The sequence below is a fragment of the Fringilla coelebs genome (assembly GCF_963513975.1).
Source record: "Fringilla coelebs genome assembly, chromosome: 32".
Taxonomy (NCBI): Eukaryota; Metazoa; Chordata; class Aves; order Passeriformes; family Fringillidae; genus Fringilla; species Fringilla coelebs.
In genome coordinates this window covers 143,563-170,727 of record NC_140058.1, presented here as the reverse complement: position 1 = coordinate 170,727, position 27,165 = coordinate 143,563, and the positions used below count along the sequence as shown (strand labels likewise).

The following is a 27,165-nucleotide window of genomic DNA, read 5'->3' as shown; positions in this document are numbered from 1 at the left end:
GGAGCAGCAGCCAGAGCGGAGCCATGCCGGGGACAGCGGGACAGCGGCAGCGCCCCGCCCGTCCCCGCCGGTCCCCGCCGGTCCCCGAGGGCCCCGAGGGCCCCGCCGCTCCCGGGGCTGACGTCACAGAGCGGCGGGACCGTCACAGAGCGGTGGAACGGCGGGGAGGGAGCGGAACGGCCCCGGAGGCTCCGAGCCGGCCTCGGGCGCTGCCGGGAACTCCCGTCCCAAAATCGCCATGCCAAAATCCTCATCCCAAAATCGCCATCCCAAAATCATCATCCCAAAATCCCCATCCCGGGAACTCCGGTCCCAAAATCGCCATGCCGGGAACTCCCATCCCAAAATCGCCATCCCAAAATCATCATCCCAAAATCGCCATCCCAGGAATTCCCATCCCAAAACCGCCATGCCAGGAATTCCCATCCCAAAACCGCCATGCCAGGAATTCCCAACTCAAAATCCCCATCCCAAAATCGCCATCCCAGGAACTCCCGTCCCAAAATCGCCATGCCAAAATCCTCATCCCAAAATCGTCATCCCAAAATCCTCATCCCAAAATCGCCATCCCAGGAATTCCCATCCCAAAATCCCCATCCCAGGAACTCCCGTCCCAAAATCCCCATGCCAGGAATTCCCAACTCAAAATCCCCATCCCAAAAATTCCATCCCAAAGTTCCCATCCCAAAATTTCAATTTTCACCCCAAAATCGTTTTCATCCCCAAAATTCCTGTTTGTAAACAGGGGAAGGCTCTCAGAAGGGAATTTATATTTATATTTACATTTATATTTATATTTATATTTCGTATATTAATATTTATTATATTCGTATTTATTATATTTATATTTATTATATTTATATTTATTATATTTATATTTACAAACATCAATTTTTCTCTTTGCAAACACAGGAAGGTTCTCACCAGGGAATTTATTTTATTTTAATTTTTATTTTGATTTTTACAAAAATACATTTTTCTCTTTGCAAACGGTGGATGGTTTCCATAAGAGAATTTATTTCTATTTTTACAAAAATCCGTTTTTCTGCCTGTAAACAGGGAGGGTTCCAGGAGGGAATATTTTCCAAGGGAATATTTTCCAAGGGAATATTTTCCAAGGGAATATTTTCCGAGGGAATATTTTCCAAGGGAACACTTTCCATATTTTTATTTTGACCGTCCCACAGCTCCATCTCCCCGGGCTCAGGGCCCTTTTTTCAGGCTCTCCAGGAACAGCCGCTCGCTCTCCAGGAAATCGTGGTCCTGGGGGAGGGGGCACAGCCTGAGCCCACCCAGGAGCCCCTTCCAGAAGGTTCTGAGCCCCTTGCCCAGCCCAGCTCCCCCTGGCTGGTCCCAAACCCTCTCCAGTTCCCCCTGGTCAATCCCAAACTCTTTTCCCACAATCCCAAATATTTTCCCAGACGATCCCAAACCCTTGCCCCACAATCCCAAATCCTTTCCCACAACCCTAAACCCTTTCCCCACAACCCCAAACCCTTGCCCAGACAATCCCAAACCCTTTCCCCCTATCCCAAACCCTTTCCCCCCATCCCAAACCCTTTCCCCACAATCCCAAACCCTTTCCCCCAGCCCCAAACCCTTTCCCAGCCCAGTTCCCACCTGACCATTCCCAATCCCTTTCCCTTTCTCCCTTTCCCTTCCCAAACCCCCTCCTGCCGCCCCTGGCCAGTCCTAAACCCTTCCCACTCCTCCCTTTCAATTCCCAATCCCTTTCCCCCATGCCAATCCCAAACCCTTTCCCCACAGTCCAAATCCCATTCCCAGTTTCCCCCTTTCCATTCCCAATCCCTTTCCACCTCCCCCTGGCCAGTTCCAAACCCCTTTCCCCACAATCCCAAACCCTTTCCCACAACCCCAAACCCTTTCCCCACAATCCCAAATCCTTTCCCCACAACACCAAATCCTTGCCCAGACAATCCCAACCCCTTTCCCAGACAATCCCAAACCCTTTCCCAGACAATCCCAAACCCTTTCCCCACAATCCCAAATCCTTTCCCCACAATCCCAAACCTTTCCCACAATCCCAAACCTTTCCCAGACAATCCCAAACCTTTCCCCACAATCCCAACCCTTTCCCAGACAATCCCAACCCCCCTCCCCCATTCCCAGTCCCCCCAGTCCCATCCCACTCCCGTCCCCACCATCCTGGCGCGGTGTTTCAGCAGCAGGACGTGTCCGTAGAGCGCGGCCGCGCTGTCCCCGCTGTCCCCAAGGAGCGTCCCCAAGGCTGGCAGGAGCCCAGGAGCCCCTGCAGGAGGGGACAGCAGAGTGTCCCTGTCCCCAAGGAGTGTCCCCAAGGCTGGCAGGAGCCCAGGAGCCACCGGAGCCCCTGCAGGAGGGGACAGCAGAGTGTCCCTGTCCCCAAGGAGCGTCCCCAAGGCTGGCAGGAGCCCAGGAGCCCCTGCAGGAGGGGACAGCAGAGTGTCCCTGTCCCCGCTGTCCCCAGAGCTGGCAGGAGCCCGGGAGCCACCGGAGCCCCTGCAGGAGGGGACAGCGGAGTGTGGGTGTGACACCCAGGTATGTGTGTGACACCCCCAGGTGTGTGTGTGACCTGAGCCCCAGGTGTGTGTGTGACCTGAGCCCCAGGTGTGTGTGACACCCCCAGGTGTGTGTGTGACACCCCCAGGTGTGTGTGTGACCTGAGCCCCAGGTGTGTGTGACACCCCCAGGTGTGTGTGTGACCTGAGCTCCAGGTGTGTGTGACACCCCCAGGTGTGTGTGTGACCTGAGCTCCAGGTGTGTGTGACACCCCCAGGTGTGTGTGTGACCTGAGCCCCAGGTGTGTGTGACACCCCCAGGTGTGTGTGTGACCTGAGCTCCAGGTGTGTGTGACCCCCCCCTCCCAGGTGTGTGTTTGACCCCCAGGCATGTGTCCCCAGCAGTGTCCCTGTCCCCAGCAATGTCCCCATACCTAGAGGTGTCCCCAGCACTGTCCCTGTCCCCAGCAGTGTCCCCATACCCAGCAGTGTCCCCAGCACTGTCCCCATCCCCAGCAGTGTCCCTGTCCCCAGCAGTGTCCCCATACCCAGAGGTGTCCCCAGCAGTGTCCCTGTCCCTGGCAGTGTCCCCATACCCAGAGGTGTCCCCGGCAGTGTCCCTGTCCCTGGCAGTGTCCCCATACCCAGAGGTGTCCCCGGCAGTGTCCCTGTCCCCAGCAGTGTCCCCATACCTAGAGGTGTCCCCATACCCAGCAGTGTCCCTATCCCCAGCAGTGTCCCCATACCCAGAGGTGTCCCTGTCCCCGGCAGTGTCCCTGTCCCCAGCAGTGTCCCTGTCCCTGGCAGTGTCCCCATACCCAGAGGTGTCCCCAGCAGTGTCCCTGTCCCTGGCAGTGTCCCTGTCCCCAGCAGTGTCCCTGTCCCCAGCAGTGTCCCCATACCTAGAGGTGTCCCTGTCCCCTGCAGTGTCCCCATACCTAGAGGTGTCCCTGTCCCCAGCAGTGTCCCCATACCTAGAGGTGTCCCTGTCCCCAGCAGTGTCCCCATACCCAGAGGTGTCCCCAGCAGTGTCCCTGTCCCCTGCAGTGTCCCCATACCTAGAGGTGTCCCTGTCCCCAGCAGTGTCCCCATACCCAGAGGTGTCCCCAGCAGTGTCCCTGTCCCCAGCAGTGTCCCCATACCTAGAGGTGTCCCTGTCCCCAGCAGTGTCCCTGTCCCCGGCAGTGTCCCTGTCCCCAGCAATGTCCCTGTCCCCAGCAGTGTCCCCATACCCAGAGGTGTCCCCAGCGGTGTCCCTGTCCCTGGCAGTGTCCCTGGCAGTGTCCCCAGCGTTGTCCCTGTCCCCAGGGCGGGGCCCAGCTCCTCCTGCAGCTCCCGGAGCTGCTCCCGCTGCCGCTCCAGGCTCCGCCGGCCCTGAACAACGGGAACGGTGGGAAAGGTGGGAATGTGGGAATGGGAATGTGGGAATGGGAATGTGGGAATGTGGGAATGTGGGAATGTGGGAATGGGAATGTGGGAATGTGGGAATGGGAATGTGGGAATGTGGGAGTGGGAATGTGGGAATGTGGGAATGGGAAATGTGGGAATGGGAATGTGGGAATGTGGGAATTGCGAATGGAAATGTGGGAATGGGAATGAAAATGTGGGAATGTGGGAATGGAAATGTGGGAATGGGAATGGAAATGTGGGAATGGGAAAGGTGGGAATGAAAATGTGGGAATGGAAATGGGAAATGTGGGAATGGAAATGTAGGAATGAAAATGTGGGAATGGGAAAGGTGGGAATGGAAATGTGGGAATGGTGGGAATTGGAAATGTGGGAAAGATGGGAAATGTGAGAATGGGAAAGGTGGGAATTAAGGAAGAGGGATTTTCTGGGGAGGGGAATTTTTGGGAGGGGAATTTTCTAGGGAGAGGGGATTTTTTGGGAGGGGGATTTTCTGGGAAGGGGATTTTCTGGGGGTGGGGATTTTTTGGGGAGGGGGATTTTTTGGGGTGATTTCCCAGGAAGGGGGATTTTCTGGGAAGGGGGATTTTTTTGGGGTGATTTCCCAGGAAGGGGGATTTTCTGGGAAGGGGATTTTCTGGGAAGGGGATTTCCCAGGAAGGGGGATTTTCTGGGAAGGGGATTTTTTGAGGAGGGGGATTTTTTGGGGTGATTTCCCAGGAAGGGGGATTTTCTGGGAAGTGGGATTTTTCTGGGGAGGGGAGTTTTCTGGGAAGGGGGATTTTCTGGGAAGGGGGATTTTTTTGGGGTGATTTCCCAGGAAGGGGGATTTTCTGGGAAGGGGATTTTCTGGGAGGGGGGATTTTCTGGGAAGGGGATTTCCCGGGGAAGGGGATTTCCCGGGGAAGGGGATTTTCTGGGAAGGGGATTTTCTGGGAAGGGGATTTCCCAGGAAGGGGGATTTTCTGGGAAGGGGGATTTTTTTTGGGGTGATTTCCCAGGAAGGGGGATTTTCTGGGAAGGGGGGATTTTCTGGGAAGGGGGATTTTCTGGGAAGGGGATTTTCTGGGAGGGGGATTTTCTGGGGTGATTTCCCAGGAAGGAAGGGGGACTCGCCTGGGTCAGGCGCTGCTCCTGCAGCCGCAGCCGCTCCTGCTGCTCCTGCAGCTCCTGCAGCCGCTGCCGCCGCTCCTGCTGCACCCGGCGCGCCTCCCGCAGCGCCCGCTGCCCCTCCTGCTGCTGCTGCGCCGAGCGCTGCCGGCCGCACCGGGGACGGGAACGGGAACGGGAATGGGGAATGGGAATGGGGAAGGGGAATGGGAATGGGAACGGGGAATGGGGAATGGGGAATGGGAATGGGGGTGGGGAATGGGGAATGGGAACGGGGAACGGGGAATGGGAAACGGGGAATGGGGAATGGGGGTGGGGAATGGGAACGGGGAATGGGGAATGGGGAACGGGGAATGGGGACGGGAATGGGGAATGGGGAATGGGGAATGGGGAATGGGGACGGGAATGGGGAATGGGGATGGGAACGGGGAATGGGGATGGGAACGGGGAATGGGGAATGGGGGTGGGAACGGGGAATGGGGAATGGGAATGGGAATGGGAATGGGGAATGGGGAACAGGAATGGGAATGGGAACGGAAATGGGGATGGGAAACGGCAATGGGGAATGGGGAACGGGGAATGGGGAATGGGGACGGGAATGGGGAATGGGGAATGGGGACGGGAATGGGGAATGGGGATGGGAACGGGGAATGGGGAATGGGGGTGGGAACGGGGAATGGGGAATGGGAATGGGAATGGGAATGGGGAATGGGGAACAGGAATGGGAATGGGAACGGAAATGGGGATGGGAAACGGCAATGGGGAATGGGGAACGGGAATGGGGAATGGGGAACAGGAACGGGGAATGGGAACGGGGATGGGGAACGGGGAACAGGAATGGGAATGGGAACGGGGATGGGAATGGGGACGGGGACGGGGAATGGGGGTGGGGAATGGGGAACGGAGATGGGAATGGGGAACGGGAACGGGTGGGAACGGGGATGGGGATGGGGACGGGAATGGGGAATGGGAACGGGGAATGGGAATGGGAATGGGAACGGGAATGGGGATGGGGAACGGGGATGGGGATGGGGAACGGGGATGGGGAATGGGGAATGGGAATGGGGAATGGGGAACAGGAACGGGGAATGGGGAATGGGGATGGGGAACGGGAATGGGGGTGGGGAATGAGGATGGGGAATGGGGAACAGGGATGGGAACGGGGAATGGGGATGGGGAATGGGGATGGGGAACGGGGATGGGGAATGGGAATGAGGATGGGGAATGAGGATGGGGAACAGGGAACAGGGATGCGGAATGGGGATGGGGAACGGGAACGGGAGTGGGGAACGGGGATGGGGAACGGGGATGGGGAATGGGGAACGGGAACGGGGACGGGGAATGGGGAACGGGGAATGGGGAATGGGGAACAGGAATGGGAACGGGGAACGGGAACAGGGAATGGGGATGGGGAACGGGGATGGGGAACGAATGGGGAACAGGAATGGGAATGGGAACGGGGATGGGGATGGGGATGGGGAACAGGGATGGGGAATGGGGAACAGGGATGGGAACGCGGATGGGGAATGGGGATGGGGAACAGGGAACGGGGATGGGAGTGGGGAATGAGGATGGGGAATGGGGAACAGGGATGGGAATGGGAATGGGGATGGGGAACGGGGAACAGGGATGGGAACGGGAATGGGGATGGGGAACAAGGAATGGGGATGGGGATGGGAACAGGATGGGGAATGGGGAATGGGGAATGGGGGTGGGGAATGAGGATGGGGAACGGGAATGGGGATGGGAACAGGATGGGGAATGGGGAACAGGGAATGGGGAACGGGGATAGGAAGAGGGAATGGAGATGGGGAACAGGAATGGGAAGGGGAATGGGATGGGGAACAGGGATGGGGAATGAGGATGGGGAATGGGGAATGGGGATGGGGAATGGGGAGAGGGATGGGGGATGGGGAATGGAATGGGGAACAGGGAATGGCAGTGGGGATGGGAATGGGATGGGGAACAGAGATAGGGAATGGGACGGGGAACAGGAAGGGGATCGTGAACAGGAATGGCAATGGGAATGGCAATGGGACAGGGAACAGGATTGGGAACAGAATGGGGAATGGGGAGTAGGATGGGGAATGAGGATGGGGAACGGAGATGGGGATGGGGAATGGGGAATGGCAATGGAGATGGGAATGGGAACGGGGAATGGGATCGGGAACATGATTGGGGAACGGGGATGGGAACAGGAATAGGGAATGGGGAACAGGGATGGGAACATGATCAGGGAATGGGATGGGGAATGGGGATGGGAACAGGAATAGGGAATGGGGAACAGGGATGGGAATGGGAACAGACATGGGAATGGGAACAGGAATAGGATCAGGAACAAGAATGGGAACGGGGAACAGGGGTGGGAACGGGAATGGGATCAGGAACAGGAATGGGAAAAGGGGATGGGAATGGGAATGAGATTGGGAACGGGAACAGGAACAGGAACGGGAACAGGAACAGGAACGGGACGGGGACAGGGAACGGGGAACAGGACTGGGAATGGGATCGGGAATGGGGAATGGGGAACGGGAAACAGGAACAGGATGGGGAACAGGAGTGGGAACAGCAGTGGGAGAGGGAACGGGACCAGGACGGGGAAATGGCAACAGGACAGGGAACAGGACTAGGATGGGGGAATGGGACTGGGATGGGGGAATGGGACTGGGACAGGGAACGGAACCGGGACAGGGAACGGCACCGGGACAAGGAACAGCACCAGGACTGGGATGGCACTGGGATGGCGGAATAGCACTGGGACAGGGAACGGGACCCAGGCATGGCTCTGGGGGATGTGGAGCCCCAGCTCAGGAGGATGAGGAGCCCCAGCTCCTAGGGGATGTGGAGCCCCACACTGGGGGAAATGGAGCCCCAGTTCCCAAGGGATGAGGAGCCCCAGCTCAGGAGGATGAGGAGCCCCAGCTCAGGAGGATGTGGAGCCCCAGCTCAGGGGGATGTGGAGCCCCAGCTCAGGAGGATGAGGAGCCCCAGCTCAGGGGGATGTGGAGCCCCAGCTCAGGGGGATGTGGAGCCCCAGCTCAGGGGGATGTGGAGCCCCAGCTCAGGGGGATGTGGAGCCCCAGCTCAGGGGATGAGGAGCCCCAGCTCAGGAGGATGAGGAGCCCCAGCTCAGGGGGATGTGGAGCCCCAGCTCTGCTCCCAGCTGGCCATTCCAGCCTGGACGTTCCCCTTACCTCGGCCAGGTCACGGATCTCCTCCTCCCGCTCCTGCAGGCGCTGCTCAGCCCGCAGAACCTTCTCCTTCTCCAGCCTCAGCTCCCGCCAGGCCTCCTCCAGCTCCTCCCTCTCCCTGGCCAGCTGCTCCTCCTTGGATCTCAGCTCCCGGCCCCGGAACTTCAGCTCCGCCTGATCCTGGGGGACAGCGAGCGTCACCCGTCCGGTCCTTTGGAGCAGAGGGAGGTGGTTTGGGACCCCGGGCGCCCATCGGGGACCTTGGCCAGGCTCCTCAGCGCCGAGTCCACGCCCAGGGCGCGCTCCTTGTCCTGCTCCTCCCTCTCCCGGCTCAGCCGCTCCCGCGAGTGGAACTCGGCCCAGGCGGCCGCCAGCCGCCGCCGCTCCTCGGAGAGCTCCCGCAGCTCCGCCCGCTGCTCCTCCAGCCACACGCCCTGCGGGCCCGGGGACAGCTCCAGGCGAGGGTCTGCCCTCCCACAGCACGGCCCTGCCGCTCCCAGAGGCGAATTCCAGAGGTTGCTTCCAGCCGGGGAGCTCCGGCCCCGTGTGGGCACCCAGCGGGCTCGACCTGGCTGTCCTGACCCCTTCCAGCCCCCACCTGGCTGGCTCTAAGCCCCTTTCCCAGCCCTGCTCCCACCTGGCTGTCCTGACCCCTTCCAGCCCCCAGCCCTGCTCCCACCTGGCTGTCCCGAGCTCTTTTCCCAGCCCTGCTCCCACCTGGCCTGTCCCGAGCCCCTTCCCCAGCCCTGCTCCCACCTGGCTGGTTCTGAACCCCTTTCCCAGTCCCACTCCCATCCTGGCTGGTTCTGAGCCCCTTTCCCAGTCCCACTCCCATCCTGGCTGGCTCTGAGACTTTTTCCCAGTCCCACCCCTGCCCAGATGGTTTCAAGTCCCTTCCAGTTCCCACCCTGCTGGTTCTGAGCCCTTTTACCAGTCCTGGCTTCCATCCTGGCTGGTCCTGAGCCCCTTCCAGTTCCCATCCTGGCTGGTCCTGACCCCTTTCGCAGTCCTGGCTGGTTCTGAGCCCCTTCCACTCCCCTCCTGGCTGGTCCTGACCCCTTTCGCAGTCCTGGCTGGTTCTGAGCCCCTTTCAGTTCCCATCCTGGCTGGTCCTGAGCCCCTTCCAGTTTCCATCCTGGCTGGTCCTGAGCCCCTTCCAGTTCCCATCCTGGCTGGTCCTGAGCCCCTTCCAGTTCCCATCCTGGCTGGTCCTGACCCCTTTCGCAGTCCTGGCTGGTTCTGAGCCCCCTCCCCATCCCAGTCCCTCCTGGAGCAGGTCCAGACCCCCACCCCGGCATTCCCCCCCAGTTCCCTGGGGAAGCTGCAGCCCCTCCCTGCTTGGGGCTCACCTGGGCTCACCTGGGGCTCCCCCGGGGCCGTGTCCCCGCTCACCTTGGCCTCGTCCAGCGCCGCCCTCTCCATGGCCAGCAGCTGTGCCGAGAGCCGCCGCTGCTCCTCCAGCGCCTCCCGCAGAGAATCCGCCCGGCAGCGCTCGGCAGTGGCGCGGCGGCGCTCCTGGGGAGCACCGGGAGATGGGACCGGGACGGGGACGGGGACGGGGAGAGGGATGGGGAGAGGGGATGGGGACAGGGACAGATATAGGGACAGGGACAGAGATAGGGACAGGGACAGGGACGAGGAGAGGGGACGGGGATGGGGACAGGGACAGATATAGGGACAGGGACAGATTTAGGGGCAGGGACAAGGAGAGGGACAGGGATGGGGATGGGGACAGGAAGAGGCCACAGGGGCAGGGATGGGGACAGGGACAGGGACGGGGATGGGGACAGATAGAGGGACAGGGGATAGGGACAGGGACGGGGACAGGAAGAGGCGACAGGGATGGGGACAGGGACAGGAATGGAGACGGGGAGAGGGACAGGGATGGGGATGAGGACGGGGACAGGGACAGGGACAGGGACAGGGACATGGGACAGGTACATGGGGATAGAGACAGGGACTGGGACAGGGACAAGGACATGGGATAGGGACATGGGGATAGAGACAGGGACAGGGGATAGGGACAGGGTGAGGACATGGGACAGGGACAAGGACATGGGACACAAGCAGAGATAGGGTGGGGACAGGGAATAGGGACATGGGATAGAGGACAGGGACAGGGACATGGACAAGGGATAGGGACAGGGATAGGACACAGGCAGGGAGAGGGGATAGGGACAGGGGACAGGGGATAGGGCACAGGGACAGGGACAGGGGACAGGGGATAGGGCACAGGAACAGGGTGGGGACAGGCATAGGGTGGGGACAGGGACAGGGACAGGGGATAGGGACAGGGATAGGACACAGGCAGGGAGAGGGGATAGGGACAGGGGACAGGGGTAGGGCACAGGCACAGGGACAGGGGACAGGGACAGGGGATAGGGCACAGGGACAGGGACAGGGGATAGGGCACAGGGACAGGGACAAGGGATAGGGACAGGGTCCATGGGACATGGACATGTGACATGGACATAAATGGTGGCAGGGACAGGAGAAAGGGACAGAGGGACAGGGATAGGGACAGAGATGGGGACAGGATACAGGGACAGAAGGACAGGGACAGGGACGTGGGACACAGACAGGGACAGGGGGACATGGGACAGGGACATGGGCAGGGGACACGGATAGAGACAGGGACACGGGCAAGGACATGGGACACAGACACAGGCAGGGATGGACACAGGCACAGGACAGGGACACAGGCAGGGACATGGACATGAACATGGACATGGACATGGACACAGCTCCAGGAGGGGATCCCAGGAGGAAGCTCCTCCAGCCAGGCACAGACAGGGACACAGACACAGGCAGAGAGACAGATATGGGCAGGGACACAGCCATGGCCACGGGCACAGCTTCAGGACAGGGCCAAAGCTCCGGGACAGGGCCTCACCTGCTCCAGGAGCTGCTCCCGCTCCCCCAGCCTGGTCTCCAAGTCAGCCACGGCCTCCTGGAGCCGGCTCTGCTCCCGCTCCGCGTCCTGCTGCTGCCGGCACAGCCTGGCCTGGAGCGCTGCCAGGGGCACGGGGCACCCTGTGGGATCCACATCCATCCAAAGGGAGATCCCACAGGGGAAAAAAAACCCTGTGGTTCTGCTCCATCCCATCCCATCCCATCCCATCCCATCCCATCCTATCCTATCCCAGGACAGGGAGATCCCACAGGGAAAAAACCCCGTGTTCCTGCTCCAAACCATCCCATCCCATCCCATTCCAGGACAGGGAAATCCCACAGGGGAAAAAAACCCTGTGTTCCTGCTCATCCCATCCCATCCCATCCCATACCAGGACAGGGAGATCCCACAGGGGAAAAAACCCCATGTTCCTGCTCCATCCCATCTCAGGGCAGGGAAATCCCATAGGGAAAAAACCCCGTGTTCCTGCTCCATCCCATCCCATCCCACGACAGGGAGACCCCACTGTGGGATCTGGATCAGGATTTTGCCAGCCTCCCAGACTCTGGCTCGCCAGGGACAACTTGGATTCTGTGAATTCTGTGAATTCCGTGAATTCTGAGAATCCCGTGAATTCTACAAATTCAGCTAATTCGGTGACTTCCGTGAATTCTGAGAGTTCTGCAAATTCCATGAATTCTGCAAACACTGTGAATTCTGTGAAATCTGTGAATTCCATAAATCCTGCAAACACTGTGAATTCTGCAAACTCCGTGAATTCTGCAAATTCTGCGAATTCTGTGAATTCCATGAATTCTGCAAACACTGCGAATTCTGCAAACTCTCTGAATTCTGCAAATTCTGCGAATTCAGCGAATTCCATGAATTCTGCAAACACTGTGAATTCTGCAAACTCTCTGAGTTCTGCAAATTCAGCGAATTCCATGAATTCTGCAAACACTGTGAATTCTGCAAACTCTGCGAATTCTGTGAATTCCATGAATCCTGCAAACACTGTGAATTCTGCAAACTCCGGGAATTCCGCCAATTCTGTGAATTCCACGAATTCTGCAAACTCCGTGAATTCTGCAAATTCTGTGAATTCCACGAATTCTGCAAACTCCGTGAATTCTGCAAATTCTGCAAATTCTGTGAATTCCATGAATTCTGTGAATTCCATGAATTCTGCAAATTCCATGAATCCTGCAAACACTGTGAATTCTGCAAACTCAGTGAATTCTGCAAATTCTGCGAATTCTGTGAATTCCATGAATTCTGCAAACTCCGTGAATTCTGTGAATTCTGTGAATTCCATGAATTCTGCAAACACTGTGAATTCTGTGAAATCTGTGAATTCCATGAATTCAGTGAATCCGTGAACTTTTCCTGTTTCCTGGGGAGCTGAGCCCCTGTTCGAGCGCCACTTTCCACCTGGACCAGCAGAGCCCCTGCCCAGGGATCCTTCTGGATGCCAGGATTTGTCCTGGGACCGTCTGGATTCCGTGGGATCGGCTCTGAGCCCTTGGGATGGAGCAGAGGATCCCACTGGAATGGTGCACCCAGAGGGAGTTTACCTGTGAGCTGCTCGTCCTGCTCCTGGGATCTGGGGTGGTCCTGGGATCTCGGGTGTTCCTGGAGTCTGGGGTGATCCTGGGGTCTGGGGAGATCCAGGGATCTGGGGTGATCCTGGGATCTGGGATGATTCAGGGATCTGGGGTGGTCCTGGGATCTGGGGTGTTCCTGGAGTCTGGGGTGTTCCTGGGGTCTGGGGTGGTCCTGGGGTCTGGAATGATCCAGGGGTCTGGGGTGATTCTGGGGTGATCCTGGGATCTGGGATGATTCAGGGACCTGGGGTGATCCTAGGATCTGGGGTGGTCCTGGGGTCTGAGGTGATCCTGGGGTCTGAGGTGATCCAGGGACCTGGGGCGATCCTGAATCTGGGGTGATCCTGGAGTCTGAGGTGATCCTGCGCTCTGGGATGATCCAGGGTGATTCTGGGGTGTTCCTGGGGTCTGAGGTGATCCAGGGATCTGGAGTGATCCAGGGATCCCGGGTGATCCTGGGATCAGGGATGATTCAGGGACCTGGGGTGATCCTGGGATCTGGGGTGATCCTGTATCTGGGATGTTCCTGGGATCTGGGGTGATTCTGGGGTGATCCTGGGATCAGGGATGATTCAGGGACCTGGGGTGATCCTGGGGTCTGGAGTGTTCCTGGGGTCTGGGGTGATCCAGGGATCTGGGGTGATCCTGGATATGGGGTGTTCCTGGGGTCTGAGGTGATCCAGGGACCTGGGGTGATCCTGGGGTCTGGAATGATCCAGGGGTCTGGGGATGATCCTGGGGTCTGAGGTGATGCAGGGATCCGAGGTGATCCAGGGGTCTGGGGTGGTCCTGGGGTCTGGAATGATCCAGGGGTCTGGGGTGATCCTGGATCTGGGGTGATCCAGGGTGATTCTGGGGTGATCCTGGAATCTGGGATGATTCAGGGACCTGGGGTGATGCAGGGATCTGGGGTGATCCTGGGATCTGGGGTGATCCAGGGTGATCCTGTGCCCTGGGGTGATCCTGTGCCCTGGGATGATCCAGGGTGATTCTGGGGTGATCCAGAGTGATTCTGGGGCGTTCCTGGTGTCTGGGGTGATGCAGGGACCTGGGGTGATCCTGGGATCTGGGGTGATCCAGGGTGATTCTGGGGTGATTCAGGGATCTGGGGTGATCCTGGGATCTGGGGTGATCCAGGGTGATTCTGGGGTGATGCAGGGACCTGGGGTGATCCTGGGATCTGGGGTGATCCAGGGTGATTCTGGGGTGATGCAGGGGTCTGGGGTGATCCTGTGCCCCAGGGTGATCCAGGGAAGGAGCAGGGAACTGGCAGCACAGGTGAGACCCCGTTACCTGTGGCAGCTCTCCGGGAGGTCCTGCCGGGCCGGTCCCCACCCTGCCCGCTCCAGCTCCAGCGTCCGCACCTGGCGGGAGCAGGACGGGCTCCAGGTGCCACCCTGGGGACGGGGCTCCCGCGGCCACCTCTGGTTCCCCATGCGGCCGTGCCCCCAGGTGACTCCCACAGGTGACCCCCACAGGTAACACCCCCAGGTGACCCCCACAGGTGACACCCACAGGTGACACCCACAGGTGACACCCAGAGGTGACACCCTCAGGTGACCTCCGAGGTGACCCCCACAGGTGACACCCTCAGGTGACATCCCGAGGTAACACCCAGAGGTGACACCCTCAGGTGACCCCCCAGGTGACATCCCCAGGTGACACCCCCAGGTGACACCCCCAGGTGACCCCCACAGGTAACACCCCCAGGTGACCCCCCCAAGTGACCCCCCCCAGGTGACCCCACAGGTAACACCTGCACGTGACACCCCCAGGTGACCCCCCAGGTGACCCCCACAGGTGACCCCCACAGGTGACATCCCCAAGTGACACCCTCAGGTGACCCCCCCAGGTGACCCCCCACAGGTAACACCACCAAGTGACACCCCAGGTGACCCCCACAGGTGACACCCCCAGATGACCTCCCAAGTGACCCCCACAGGTGACATCCCCAGGCGACCCCCCCAGGTGACACCCTCAGGTGACTCCCCAGGTGACCTCCCAGGTGACACCCCCAGGTGACCCCCAGGTGACGCCCCCAGGTGACCCCCCAGGTGACGCCCCCAGGTGACACCCCCAGCCCCACCTGGTTCTCCAGCTCCTCCAGCCGGGCGTGGAGGGTGCGCAGGGCGATCCCACAGCCGGGATGGTCCTGGCACGGGTGGGATTGGAGAGTCTGGGAATCCTGGTGGGGCCGGGATGGGAGAGATCCCAGATCCTGGTGGGGCCGGGATGGGAGAGATCCCAGATCCTGGTGGGGCCGGGATGGGAGAGATCCCAGATCCTGGTGGGGCTGGGATGGGAGAGATCCCAGATCCTGGTGGGGCTGGGATGGGAGAGATCCCAGATCCTGGTGGGGCCGGGATGGGAGAGCTCCCAGATCCTGGTGGGGCTGGGATGGGAGAGGTCCCAGATCCTCCTGGTGGGGCCGGGATGGGAGAGATCCCAGAGCCTCCTGGTGGGGCCGGGATGGGAGAGATCCCAGATTCTCCTGGTGGAGCTGGGATGGGAGAGCTCCAGGACCCTCCTGGTGCTGCTGGGATGGGAGAGATCCCAGATTCTCCTGGCGCTGCTGGGATGGGAGAGATCCCAGATCCTCCTGGTGGGGCCGGGATGGGAGAGATCCCAGATTCTCCTGGTGGAGCTGGGATGGGAGAGCTCCAGAGCCCTCCTGGCGTCTCCAGGCTGGGAAAGCTGCGGGATGCTCCGGGAAGAGCCAGGATGGGAGAGCTCGGGGATTCTCCGGGCGGGATGGGGCTGGATCCCACACCAGATCCTCCTGTGGGGACACAGGGGTGCTCCAGGAGAGGCCTGGGAAGGGCAGCTCCCCTCTCCTGGGAATGCTGATCCAGGCCCAGCCCCCAGGATCCCCAGGGATCCCCAGGGATCCTCCCTGCTCCTGCCCCAGCACCCACCTGAGCAGAGGCAGCAGGACCCGGCACCTCCTGCACGGCTGGGGTGGAAAACGGGACAAATCCATCACTGGGGCACAAGGAAGGAATGGAACTGTCCCATCCCATGGATCCCATCATCCCAGCCCATGGATCCCATCATCCCAGCCCATGGATCCCATCATCCCAGCCCATGGATCCCATCATCCCATCCCATGGATCCCATCCCAGCCCATGGATCCCATCATCCCATCCCATGGATCCCAGCCCATCCCATGGATGACATCATCCCAGCCCATGGATCCCATCCCAGCCCATGGATCCCAGCCCATGGATCCCAGCCCATGGATGACATCATCCCAGCCCATGGATCCCAGCCCATGGATCCCATCATCCCAGCCCATGGATCCCAGCCCATGGATCCCATCATCCCAGCCCATGGATCCCAGCCCATGGATCCCATCATCCCAGCCCATGGATCCCATCATCCCAGCCCATGGATCCCATCATCCCAGCCCACGGATCCCAGCCCATGGATCCCATCATCCCAGCCCATGGATCCCAGCCCATGGATCCCATCCCAGCCCATGGATCCCATCCTCCCATCCCATGGATCCCATCTCAGCCCATGGATCCCATCCCAGCCCATGGATCCCATAATCCCATCCCATGGATCCCATCCCATCCCATGGATCCCATCATCCCATCCCATGGATCCCATCATCCCAGCCCATGGATCCCATCATCCCAGCCCATGGATCCCATCATCCCAGCCCATGGATCCCATCATCCCAGCCCATGGATCCTATCCCACCCCATCCTGCCCCATCCCATGTATCCCATCCCATCCCATCCAATCCCTCCAATCCTATGTATCCTATCCCATCCTGTTATCCCATTATCCCATCCTGTTATCCCGATATCACATTATCCCATTCTATTATCCTGTTATCCCAATTTTCCATCCCATTATCCTGTTATCCCGTTATCCCATCCTGTTATCCCGATATCACATTATCCCATTCCATTATCCTGTTATCCCAATTTTCCATCCCATTATCCTGTTATCCCGTTATCCTATTATCCCATCCGGTTATCCCATGATCCCGTTATCCCATGATCCCGTTATCCCATGATCCCATCCCATGATCCCATGATCCCGTGATCCCATCCTGCCATTATCCCACAATCCCACTATCCCATCCCACTATCCCATCATCCCATTATCCTGTTATCCCATGACCCCAATATCCCATTATCCCATTATCCTGTTATCCCATTATCCCATGATCCTATCCCATCATCCCATGATCCCATCCCATTATCCCATTATCCCACAATCCCACTATCCCATCATCCCATTACCCTGTTACCCCATGACCCCAATATCCCATTATCCCATTATCCCGCTATCCCATCATCCCATGATCCCATCCCATTATCCCACTATCCCACAATCCCACTATCCCACCATCCCATCATCCTCTTACCCCATGACCCCAATATCCCACTATCCCAGGATCCCCTTATCCCATCATCCCATGATCCCATCCCATTATCCCATTATCCCACAATCCCACTATCCCATCATCCCATTACCCTGTTATCCCATGACCCCAATATCCCATTATCCTGTTATCCCATTATCCCATGATCCTATCCCATCATCCCATGATCCCATCCCATCATCCCATTATCCCACAATCCCACTATCCCATCATCCCATTATCCCACTATCCCATTATCCTGTTATCCCATGACCCAAATATCCCATTATCCCATTATCCCACTATCCCATCATCCCATTATCCTGTTATCCCATGACCCCAATATCCCATTATACCGCTATCCTATTATCCCATGATCCCATCCCATTATCCCACTATCCCACCATCCCACTATCCCATCATCCCATTACCCTGTTACCCCATGACCCCAATATCCCATTATCCCATCATCCCATTATCCCACCATCCCATCATCCTCTTACCCCATGACCCCAATATCCCACTATCCCAGGATCTCCTTATCCTATCATCCCATGATCCCATCCCATTATCCCATCATCCCATTATCCTGTTATCCCATTATCCCATTATCCCACTATCCCACCATCCCATCATCCCATGATCCCATCCCATTATCCCACTATCCCACCATCCCACTATCCCACCATCCCATCATCCTCTTACCCCATGACCCCACTATCCCACTATCCCAGGATCTCCTTACCCCATCATCCCACAATCCCACAATCCTGTTTTATCCCACGATCCCATTATTCCCTGGCACAGCTCCCCCGTTCCAGAGGAGGGCCCAGGGTCCCCAGGTGTCCCCTGCCCAGGCCAGGTGACCTGCGAGGACACCTGGGGGTGACAGAGCCTCACCTGCTGCCACCTGCCCGCGGGGCCGTGTCCTGAGGGGGGGCTCCAGCCTGGGGGGGACAAATCCCAGGGGAGAGTCAGGGGGGCAGGGACGGCCCAGCCCGGCCTGGCCTCTGCCACCTGGGACACCTGGGACACCTGGGACACCTGGGACACTTGTGCCACCTGGGTCACCTGTGCCATGTCACCTGCACCACATGTGCCACCTGTGCCACCTGTGCCACCTGGGTCACCTGTGACACCTGGGACACCTGTGCCACCTGGGGCACCTGGGTCAGCTGTGCCACCTCTGTCACCTGTGCCACCTGGGTCACCTGTGCCACGTCACCTGCACCACCTGTGTCACCTCTGCCACTTGTGTCACCTGGGCCACCTAGGTCACCTGCGCCACCTGGGTCACCTGTGCCACCTGGGGCACCTGGGTCACCTGTGCCACCTCTGTCACCTGGGTCACCTGTGCCATGTCACCTGCACCACCTGGGTCACCTGTGCCACCTGGGTCACCTGTGCCACCTGGGCCAGCTGTGTCACCTGTGCCACCTGGGACACCTGGGACACCTGTGCCATGTCACCTGCACCACATGTGCCACCTCTGCCACCTGGGACACCTGTGCCACCTGTGCCACCTGTGCCACCTGGGTCACCTGTGACACCTGGGACACCTGTGCCACCTGGGGCACCTGGGTCAGCTGTGCCACCTCTGTCACCTGTGCCACCTGGGTCACCTGTGCCACGTCACCTGCACCACCTGTGTCACCTCTGCCACTTGTGTCACCTGGGCCACCTAGGTCACCTGCGCCACCTGGGTCACCTGTGCCACCTGGGGCACCTGGGTCACCTGTGCCACCTCTGTCACCTGGGTCACCTGTGCCATGTCACCTGCACCACCTGGGTCACCTGTGCCACCTGGGTCACCTGTGCCACCTGGGCCAGCTGTGTCACCTGTGCCACCTGGGACACCTGGGACACCTGTGCCATGTCACCTGCACCACATGTGCCACCTCTGCCACCTGGGACACCTGTGCCACCTGTGCCACCTGTGCCACCTGGGTCACCTGTGCCACCTGTGCCATGTCACCTGCACCACATGTGCCACCTCTGCCACCTGTGCCACCTGGGTCACCTGTGCCATGTCACCTGCACCACATGTGCCACTCTGTCACCTGTGCCACCTGGGTTACCTGTGTCACCTGTGCCATGTCACCTGCACCACATGTGCCACCTCTGTCACCTGTGCACTTGTGTCACCTGTGCCACCTGGGTCAGCTGTGTCACCTGTGCCATGTAACCTGTGCCACCTGTGTCACCTGTGCCACCTGGGTCAGCTGTGCCACCTGGGTCACTTGTGTCACCTCCGTCACTTGTGCCACCTGTACCACCTGTGCTGCGTCAGCTGTGCTACCTGTCACCTGTGTCACCTGTGCTACCTGTGCCGTGTCACCCCTGTCACCTGTACCAACCGTGCCATGTCACCTGTGCCACCTGTGCTGTGTTACCTGCATCACCTGCGCCACCCGTGTCATGTCACCTGTGTTGTGTCACCTGTCCCACCCCACCTGCCCAGTGTCAGGGATGCCACCTTTGGGACTCGGAGGGAACGGGGACACCCCAAACCTCCACCCCGAGGTGCCCTCCCCCCACACTGCTCACCTGAGCCCTCCCAGGTGACACCTGAGCCCTCCCAGGTGAGCTGAGCCAGGGGAGCCTCGGCCAGGGAGGAGCTCAGGTGGGGGGAACTGTGGAGCAGGGACACCCCCAGGGACACCTGGAGGGGACCCTGGGACAAGGATGCCACCTGGGCACACCTGGAGGGGACCTTGGCATGGTCACATCCCCTGGGACACCTGGGACAGGGGTGTCACCTGGGACACCTGGGACAGGGGTGCCACCTGGGACACCTGGAGGACACCTGGGATGGGGATGTCCCTTGGGACATTTCCTGGCACACCTGGAGGACACCTGGGACAGGGGTGGCACCTGGGACACCTGGGATGGGGATGTCCCTTGGGATATTCCCTGGCACACCTGGAGGACACCTGGGACAGGGGTGGCACCTGGGACACCTGGAGGACACCTGGGACAGGGGTGTCACCTGGCACACCTGGAGGACAGCCAGGCCGGGAACCCCGATCCCGGAGATCTCCCGGGGGTTCCCTTTACCTGCCGGGCTCCGGGGCCAGGGCGGGGCCAGGGCGGGGCCGCTCCCGCAGCACCGGGGATCCGGGGGCACCGGGGCACGGGGGGTCCTCGGGCTTCGGTCCTGATCCTGGGAAATCCTTGTCCTTTGATCCCAATCCTGGGAAATCCTTGTCCTTCGATCCCAGTCCCAGGAAATCCTTGTCCTTCTGTCCCAATCCAAGAAAATCCTTGTCTTTCAATCCCGGGAAATCCTTGTCCTTTGATCCCAGGAAATCCTTGTCCTTCAGTCCCGGGAAATCCTTGTCCTTCGATCCCAATCCTGGGAAATCCTTGTCCTTCAGTCCCGGGAAATCCTTGTCCTTCAATCCCAATCCTGGGGGATCCTTGTCCTTTGATCCCAATCCCAGGAAATCCTTGTCCTTAGATCCCAGTTCCAGGAAATCCTTGTCCTTCTGTCCCAATCCAAAGAAATCCTTGTCCTTCGATCCTGGGGAATCCTTGTCCTTCTGTCCCAGTCCCAGGAAATCCTTGTCCTTCTGTCCCAATCCCAGGGGATCCTTGTCCTTCTGTCCCAGTCCTGGGTGATCCTTGTCCTTCTGTCCCAGTCCTGGGTGATCCTTGTCCTTCTGTCCCAGTCCCAGGAAATCCTTGTCCTTCTGTCCCAGTCCTGGGTGATCCTTGTCCTTCTGTCCCAGTCCCAGGGGATCCTCGTCCCCCAGCCCCAGGAAATCCTCGTCCTTCAGCCCCAGCCAGGCGGCCCCGGAGGGACGTCGGGAGCTGCTCCCAGCCGAACACCTGTGGGGGAGAGGGACACTGGGGACACTGGGGGGCACTGGGGACACTGGGGGCACTGGGGACAATGAGCACAACAGGGCACTGGGACACTGGGGACATTGGGGACACTGGGGACACTGGGGACAAGGAGCACAATGGGGCACTGGGACACTGGGGACATTGGGGACACTGGGGACACTGAGCACAACGGGGCACTGGGGACACTGGGGACATTGGGGACATTGGGGACGCTGGGGACAATGGGGAACAAAGGGGGTGTTGGGGACAAAAGGGGCATTAGGGACAATGGGAACAATGGGGACATTGGGGACACTGGGGACAATGGGGACAATGGGGACAATGGGGACATTGGGGACACTGGGGAATTGGGGACAATGGGGACGCTGGGGACAGTGGAGGTACTGGGGACAATGGGGACATTGGGGACACTGGGCACACCAGGGGCATTGGGGACACTGGGGGATTTAGGGACAATGGAGACACTGGGGGACAATGGGGATATGGGGGACACTGGGGACAATAGGGACTGGGCAGGGGGCTTTGGGGACAATGGGGATATGGGGGACATTGAGGACATTGGGGACACTGGGGACATTAGGGACTGGGCAGGGGACTTTGGGGACAATGGGGATATGGGGGACAATGAGCACACCAGGGGCATTGGGGACAATGGGGACTGGGCAGGGGACACTGGGGACATTAGGGACACTGGGGGGATTGGGGACACTGGGGACACTGGGGGACACTGGGGACACAGCCAGGTGGGGACATCCCCCCGTCCCCGGTACCTCCGTCCCCGTCTCCGCCCGGTCCCCGAGGCCACCGAGGGCTCGTAGGATCCGAAAGGAAATCCCGGCTCCACCCGGGCCCCGCCCGGCCCTGCGGAACGACGGGACACCAAATTCCAAAAAGATTCCCAAAAAAATCCCAAAAAAATCCCAAAAAATTCCCCAAAAATTCCCAAACAATTCACGGAATTCCCGAAATTCCTAATGGGACTGGCCTTGGAAAACACCTGTGCTGCTCCTCCCTGGAATTCCCAGGGAGATTAAACCTCTGGAAAACACCTGTGCTGCTCCTGCCTGGAATTCCCAGTGGGATTCCACCCTCTGGAAAACACCTGTGCTGCTCCAGCCTGGAATTCCCAGTGGGATTTCACCTTCTGGAAAACTCCTGTGCTGCTCTGGCTTGGAATTCCCAGTGGGATCGACCCTCTGGAAAACACCTGTGCTGCTCCTGCCTGGAATTCCCAGTGGGATTCCACCCTCTGGAAAACACCTGTGCTGCTCCTGCCTGGAATTCCCAGTGGGATTTCACCCTCTGGAAAACACCTGTGCTGCTCCTGCCTGGAATTCCCAGTGGGATGAAACCTTGGGAAAACACCTGTGCTGCTCCTGCCTGGGATTTTGACCCTCTGGAAAACACCTGTGCTGCTCCTGCCTGGAATTCCCAGTGGGATTGACCCTCTGGAAAACACCTGTGCTCTTCCTCCCTGGAATTCCCAGTGGGATTTCACCTTCTGGAAAACTCCTGTGCTGCTCTGGCTTGGAATTCCCAGTGGGATCGACCCTCTGGAAAACACCTGTGCCGCTGCTGCCTGGAATTCCCAGTGGGATTTCACCCTCTGGAAAACACCTGTGATGCTCCTGCCTGGAATTCCCAGTGGGATTTCACCTTCTGGAAAACTCCTGTGCTGTTCCTGCCTGGAATTCCCAGTGGATTCCACCCTCTGGAAAACACCTGTGCTGCTCCTGCCTGGAATTCCCAGTGGGATGAAACCTTGGGAAAACACCTGAGCTGCTCCAGCCTGGAATTCCCAGTGGATTTCACCCTCTGGAGCCCCTCCTGTGGATCCCCACCCCGCCCTGCTCACCGGGCTGCTCCTGCTCCTTGGGCTCCCTCTGGAATTCCGCCTTTCCCGGCTGCTCCTGGATCCCGGCACGGCCCTTCCGGAGGCCCTGGCTGGGCACAGGGAGGGGTGGGTGGCACTGGGGTGGCACCATGGTGGCACGGGGGTGGCACCGGGATCCCCCCGTCCCCGTCCCTGTCCCCGTTGTCCCCTCACCCCGCCGGCGTTCCCGGCGCGCTCCCGGCTCCGTCGCTGCCGAGTCCCAGGGAATCCATCAGGTCATCGACGTCGTCCCCAAAGGTGACATCGGCACGGGGAGGGGCTGGGGGGGATGGCACTGATGGCATCTGGGACATCCCTGGGTGCCACCAGCGCTGGGACATCCCTGGGTGCCACCAGCTCTGGGACATCCCTGAGTGCCACCAGCACTGGGACATCTCCAGGTGTCACCAGCACTGGGACGTCCCTGAGTGTCACCAGCTCTGGGACATCCCTGGGTGCCACCAACACTGGGACATCCCTGGGTGCCACCAACACTGGGACATCCCTGAGTGCCACCAGCTCTGGGACATCTCCTGGTGCCACCAGCACTGGGACATCCCCGGGTGTCCCCACTTCTGGCAGTCTCCATGTCCCCCCCGTGTCCCCTCCCTGTCCCTCAGTGTGCCCCCTGTGTCCCCATCCCACGGGAATGGGGTTGATCCCACGGGATTGATCCCATGGGATTGGGGTTTGATCCCATAGGATTGGGGTTGATCCCACAGCAATGGGGGTTGATCCCACAGGATTGGGGTTGATCCCACAGGATTGGGGTTGATCCCAGCGGATTGGGGTTGATCCCACAGGATTGGGGTTTGATCCCACAGCAATGGGGGTTGATCCCATGGGATTGGGGTTGATCCCAAAGGATTGGGGTTGATCCCACAGCAATGGGGTTTGATCCCACAGGATTGGGGTTGATCCCACACGATTGATCCCACAGCAATGGGGTTTGATCCCACGGGACTGGGGTTGATCCCAGGGGATTGGGGTTGATCCCACAGGATTGGGGTTGATCCCACAGGATTGGGGTTTGAATCCCATGGGATTGGGGTTGATCCCAGGGGATTGGAGTTGATCCCACAGCAACGGGTTTGATCCCACGGGATTGGGGTTGATCCCACAGGATTGGGGTTGATCCCATGGGATTGGGGTTTGATCCCACAGCAATGGGGTCGATCCCATGGGATTGGGGTGATCCCACGGGATTGGGGCTGATCCCACAGGATTGGGGTTGATCCCACAGGATTGGGGTTGATCCCACGGGATTGGGGTTGATCCCAAGGGATTGATCCCACGGGATTCGGGTTTGATCCCACGGGATCGGGGTTGATCCCATAGGATTGGGGTTGATCCCACAGCAATGGGGTTTGATCCCACGGGATTCGGGTTTGATCCCACAGCAATGGGGTTTGATCCCACAGGATTGGGGTTGATCCCACGGGATTGGGGTTGATCCCAAGGGATTGATCCCACGGGATTGGGGTCGATCCCACGGGATTGGGGTTGATCAGGATTGGGGTGATCCCACAGGATTGGGGTTGATCCCACAGCAATGGGGTTTGATCCCACGGGATTGGGGTTGATCCCACGGGATCGGGGTTGATCCCACGGGAATTCCCGGTACCTTTTTTTGGACCCGGCCCCTTCCCGCCGCCTTTCCCCGGCCTGGGCCCGGCTCTGGGCATTCCCAGGATTTCTGCATCCAGCTCGTCCAGCTCCTCCAGCTCATCCCGGCGATCCAGGGGATCCAGGGGATCCAGGGGATCCATGGGATCCAGCTCCTGGGACGGGGGGGCAGCTCCTGCCCTCACCTGCAGCCCAGGTGGGACCCCAAATCCTTTGGGAATTCTGCCCCGCTCACCTTCGCTCCTTCCCCACTGGGAATTTCCTGTTCTTTGGGAATTTCCCTTCCCCCACAGGGAATTTCCCATCCCCCACTGGGAATTTCCCTTCCCCCACTGGGAATTTCCCTTCCCCCACTGGGAATTTCCTGTTTCCCACTGGGAATTTCCCGTTCTTTGGGAATCTCCCTTTCCCCACTGGGAATTTCCCATTCCCCACTGGGAATTTCCTGTTCTTTGGGAATTTCCCATCCCCCACTGGGAATTTCCCGTTCTTTGGGAATTTCCCATTCCCCACTGGGTCCCTCCTGCCCCCTATTGGGAGTTTCCCATTTTCTCCATTGGGAATCTCCCATTTCCTGGTTTTTTTTTGGAATTACCCATTTTCTGGGAATTTCCCGCTCTCCACTGGGAATTTCCCATTTCCTGTTGGGAATTTCCCATTCTTCGGGAATTTCCCGTTTCCCCCGTTGGGAATCTCCCATTTCCTGGGTTTTTTTTGGAATTTCCCATTTTCTGGGAATTTCCCGCTCTCCACTGGGAATTTTCCATTTCCTCTTGGGAATTTCCTGTTTCCCACTGGGAATTTCCCATTCCCCACTGGGAGTTTCCCGTTTTTTGGGAATTTCCCATCCTTTGGGAATTTCCCATTCTTTGGGAAATCCCATTCCCCTGTTCTTTGGGAATTTCCCCTCCTCCACTGGGAACTTCCTGTTTTTTTGGAATTTCCCTCTTTTTTTTTTTTTTTGGAGTTTCCCATTTTTTGGGAATTTCCAATTTCCCATTGGGGATTTCCCATTTTTTAGGATTTTGGGAATTTCCCATTTCCCGTTGGGAATTTCCTGGGTTTGGGGATTCCCTTTTTTTTTGGGAATTTCCCGTTTTTGGGATTTCCCCCCCCCTCAATCCTGATCCCAGCCCCAGCCCAGGTGAGGGGGTGGGGCAGGGTTTGTTCCCAGGTGAGCACACCTGGAGGCTCAGCCCGGCCTGGATGGGGGAAGGGCAAGGTTGGGCCCACCCCAGGGACTCACCTGGGCTCACCTGGGGCTCACCTGTGGGAAGGGGGTGTGGCAACCTCGGGAGGGCGGAGCCGGGGCCTCCTCTGGAAACAAGGGAGGGGTCAGGGATGGACACGGAGACAGGTGGGAACAGGGAGGGGGATCCCCCCAGGTGACCCCAGGTGACCCCAGGTAATTCCCAGGTGACCCCCACCCCCCACAGGTGACCCCCCCCCCCCTTTACCATCGGATCCCAGGAGCTCCCCGAGCACGTCCTCGATGGGATCTGGAACAGGACAGACTCAGGTGAGTCCCAGGTGAGCCCAGGTGAGCCTGGGTGAGCCCAAGTGAGCCTAGGTGAGTTCCAGGTGGATCCAAGTGAGCCCAGGTGGGTCCAGGTGAGTCCCAGGTGGGCCCCAGGTGGATCCAAGTGAGCCCAGGTGAGCCCAGGTGAGTCCCAGGTGAGCCCCAGGTGGATTCAGGTGAGCCCAGGTGGGTTCCCTGTACCAGGCAGGTGGGAAAAGCTCCTGGGACACCTCACCTGTCACATCTCGCCTGTGCCCTGGGACACCTCACCTGTCACATCTCACCTGTCCCCTGGGACACCTCACCTGTCACATCTCGCCTGTGCCCTGGGACACCTCACCTGTCACATCTCACCTGTCCCCTGGGACACCTCACCTGTCACATCTCACCTGTGCCCTGGGACATTCCCTCCCCTCTCCATCCCAGCATTGCCAGGGACCCAAATGCCCTGGAGAGCAGGTGAGGACAGATAGGGACAGGTGAGGGGCACAAGGACAGGTGAGGGGGTGAGGACAGGTGAGGGCAGGTGAGAGCACTCACCTGGCGAGCTGCTCCGGGCCCGGGCAGCCTGGGGAGAGACAAAATTCCCTTGGGAGAAACGGAAGCACCGAAATCTCCCCACACGGCAAAGGTGAGACAGGAGGGGTTCCCACACCTGGATCCCCTCACTCACCCTGGCCCGTCCCGCTCCGTCCGCCATTCCCGGGCGGTCCCAGCTCCGCTGCCCGGTACCGGCTCCGGGCCCCCCGCGCTCAGCGCGGCCCCGGCCGCGGCCCTGAGGGGAGAGGGAGGCGCCGCTCGGGTCCCGTTCCCGCTCCCGGTCCCGCTCCCTCTCCCGTTCCCGTTCCCGTTCCCGCCCGGGGCTTCCCCGCCACCCTCACCCGTTCCCGCGCTCTCCATGGGCGCCGCCATATTGCGCGCCGTCCTCATGGAAGGCCCCCGCTGCCATAGCAACGGGGCTGCCCCGCTCGGCGCCTGATTGAAAACCCACCGTTACCATAGCAACGAGGCCGCCCGCGCGCCGCCCTAAGGAAGGCCCCCCGCTGCCATGGTGACCGGGCTGCCCCGCGCCGCGCCTGATTGGAAAGCCGCCGTTACCATGACGACGGGGCTGCCCCAGGCAGCGCCTGCTCCGAGTCTCTGTCGCGATTCTCCTCCGTATCGCGGGGTTTATCCCTGTCGGGAGCTCGGCGTTCCCAGCCGGATCCAACCTCGGG

At 59.5% G+C, this 27,165-nt stretch overlaps 1 protein-coding gene across 7 annotated transcripts; it reads right to left on the bottom strand.

The window, feature by feature from the left end:
* Positions 1-985: 985 nt before the first annotated feature.
* FBF1 (Fas binding factor 1) lies at positions 986-26,854 on the bottom strand. Of its 7 annotated transcripts, XM_084223952.1 has the most exons (24): positions 26,830-26,854; positions 26,622-26,723; positions 26,489-26,516; positions 25,887-25,928; positions 25,697-25,746; positions 24,428-24,614; positions 22,978-23,083; positions 22,786-22,874; positions 21,701-21,791; positions 20,139-20,912; positions 17,982-18,028; positions 15,619-15,656; positions 14,790-15,482; positions 13,997-14,067; positions 12,674-12,756; positions 11,100-11,218; positions 9,599-9,721; positions 8,467-8,640; positions 8,210-8,386; positions 5,022-5,159; positions 3,791-3,872; positions 3,317-3,358; positions 2,163-2,320; positions 986-1,263 (listed from the first exon to the last, which is right to left on the bottom strand). In XM_084223952.1, the coding sequence occupies exons 2-24, from the start codon at positions 26,646-26,648 to the stop codon at positions 1,204-1,206; spliced, it is 3,399 nt and encodes a 1,132-aa protein (XP_084080078.1). In that variant the 5' UTR covers positions 26,649-26,723; positions 26,830-26,854; the 3' UTR covers positions 986-1,203. The 7 variants fall into 7 exon arrangements, 6 of the variants coding, with proteins under 6 accessions (XP_084080078.1, XP_084080073.1, XP_084080074.1 ...); XM_084223947.1 differs by lacking the exon at positions 3,317-3,358 and having other exon boundaries at positions 2,163-2,269; positions 3,731-3,872; positions 11,100-11,239; XM_084223948.1 differs by lacking the exon at positions 3,317-3,358 and having other exon boundaries at positions 2,163-2,269; positions 3,731-3,872.
* Positions 26,855-27,165: the final 311 nt, after the last annotated feature.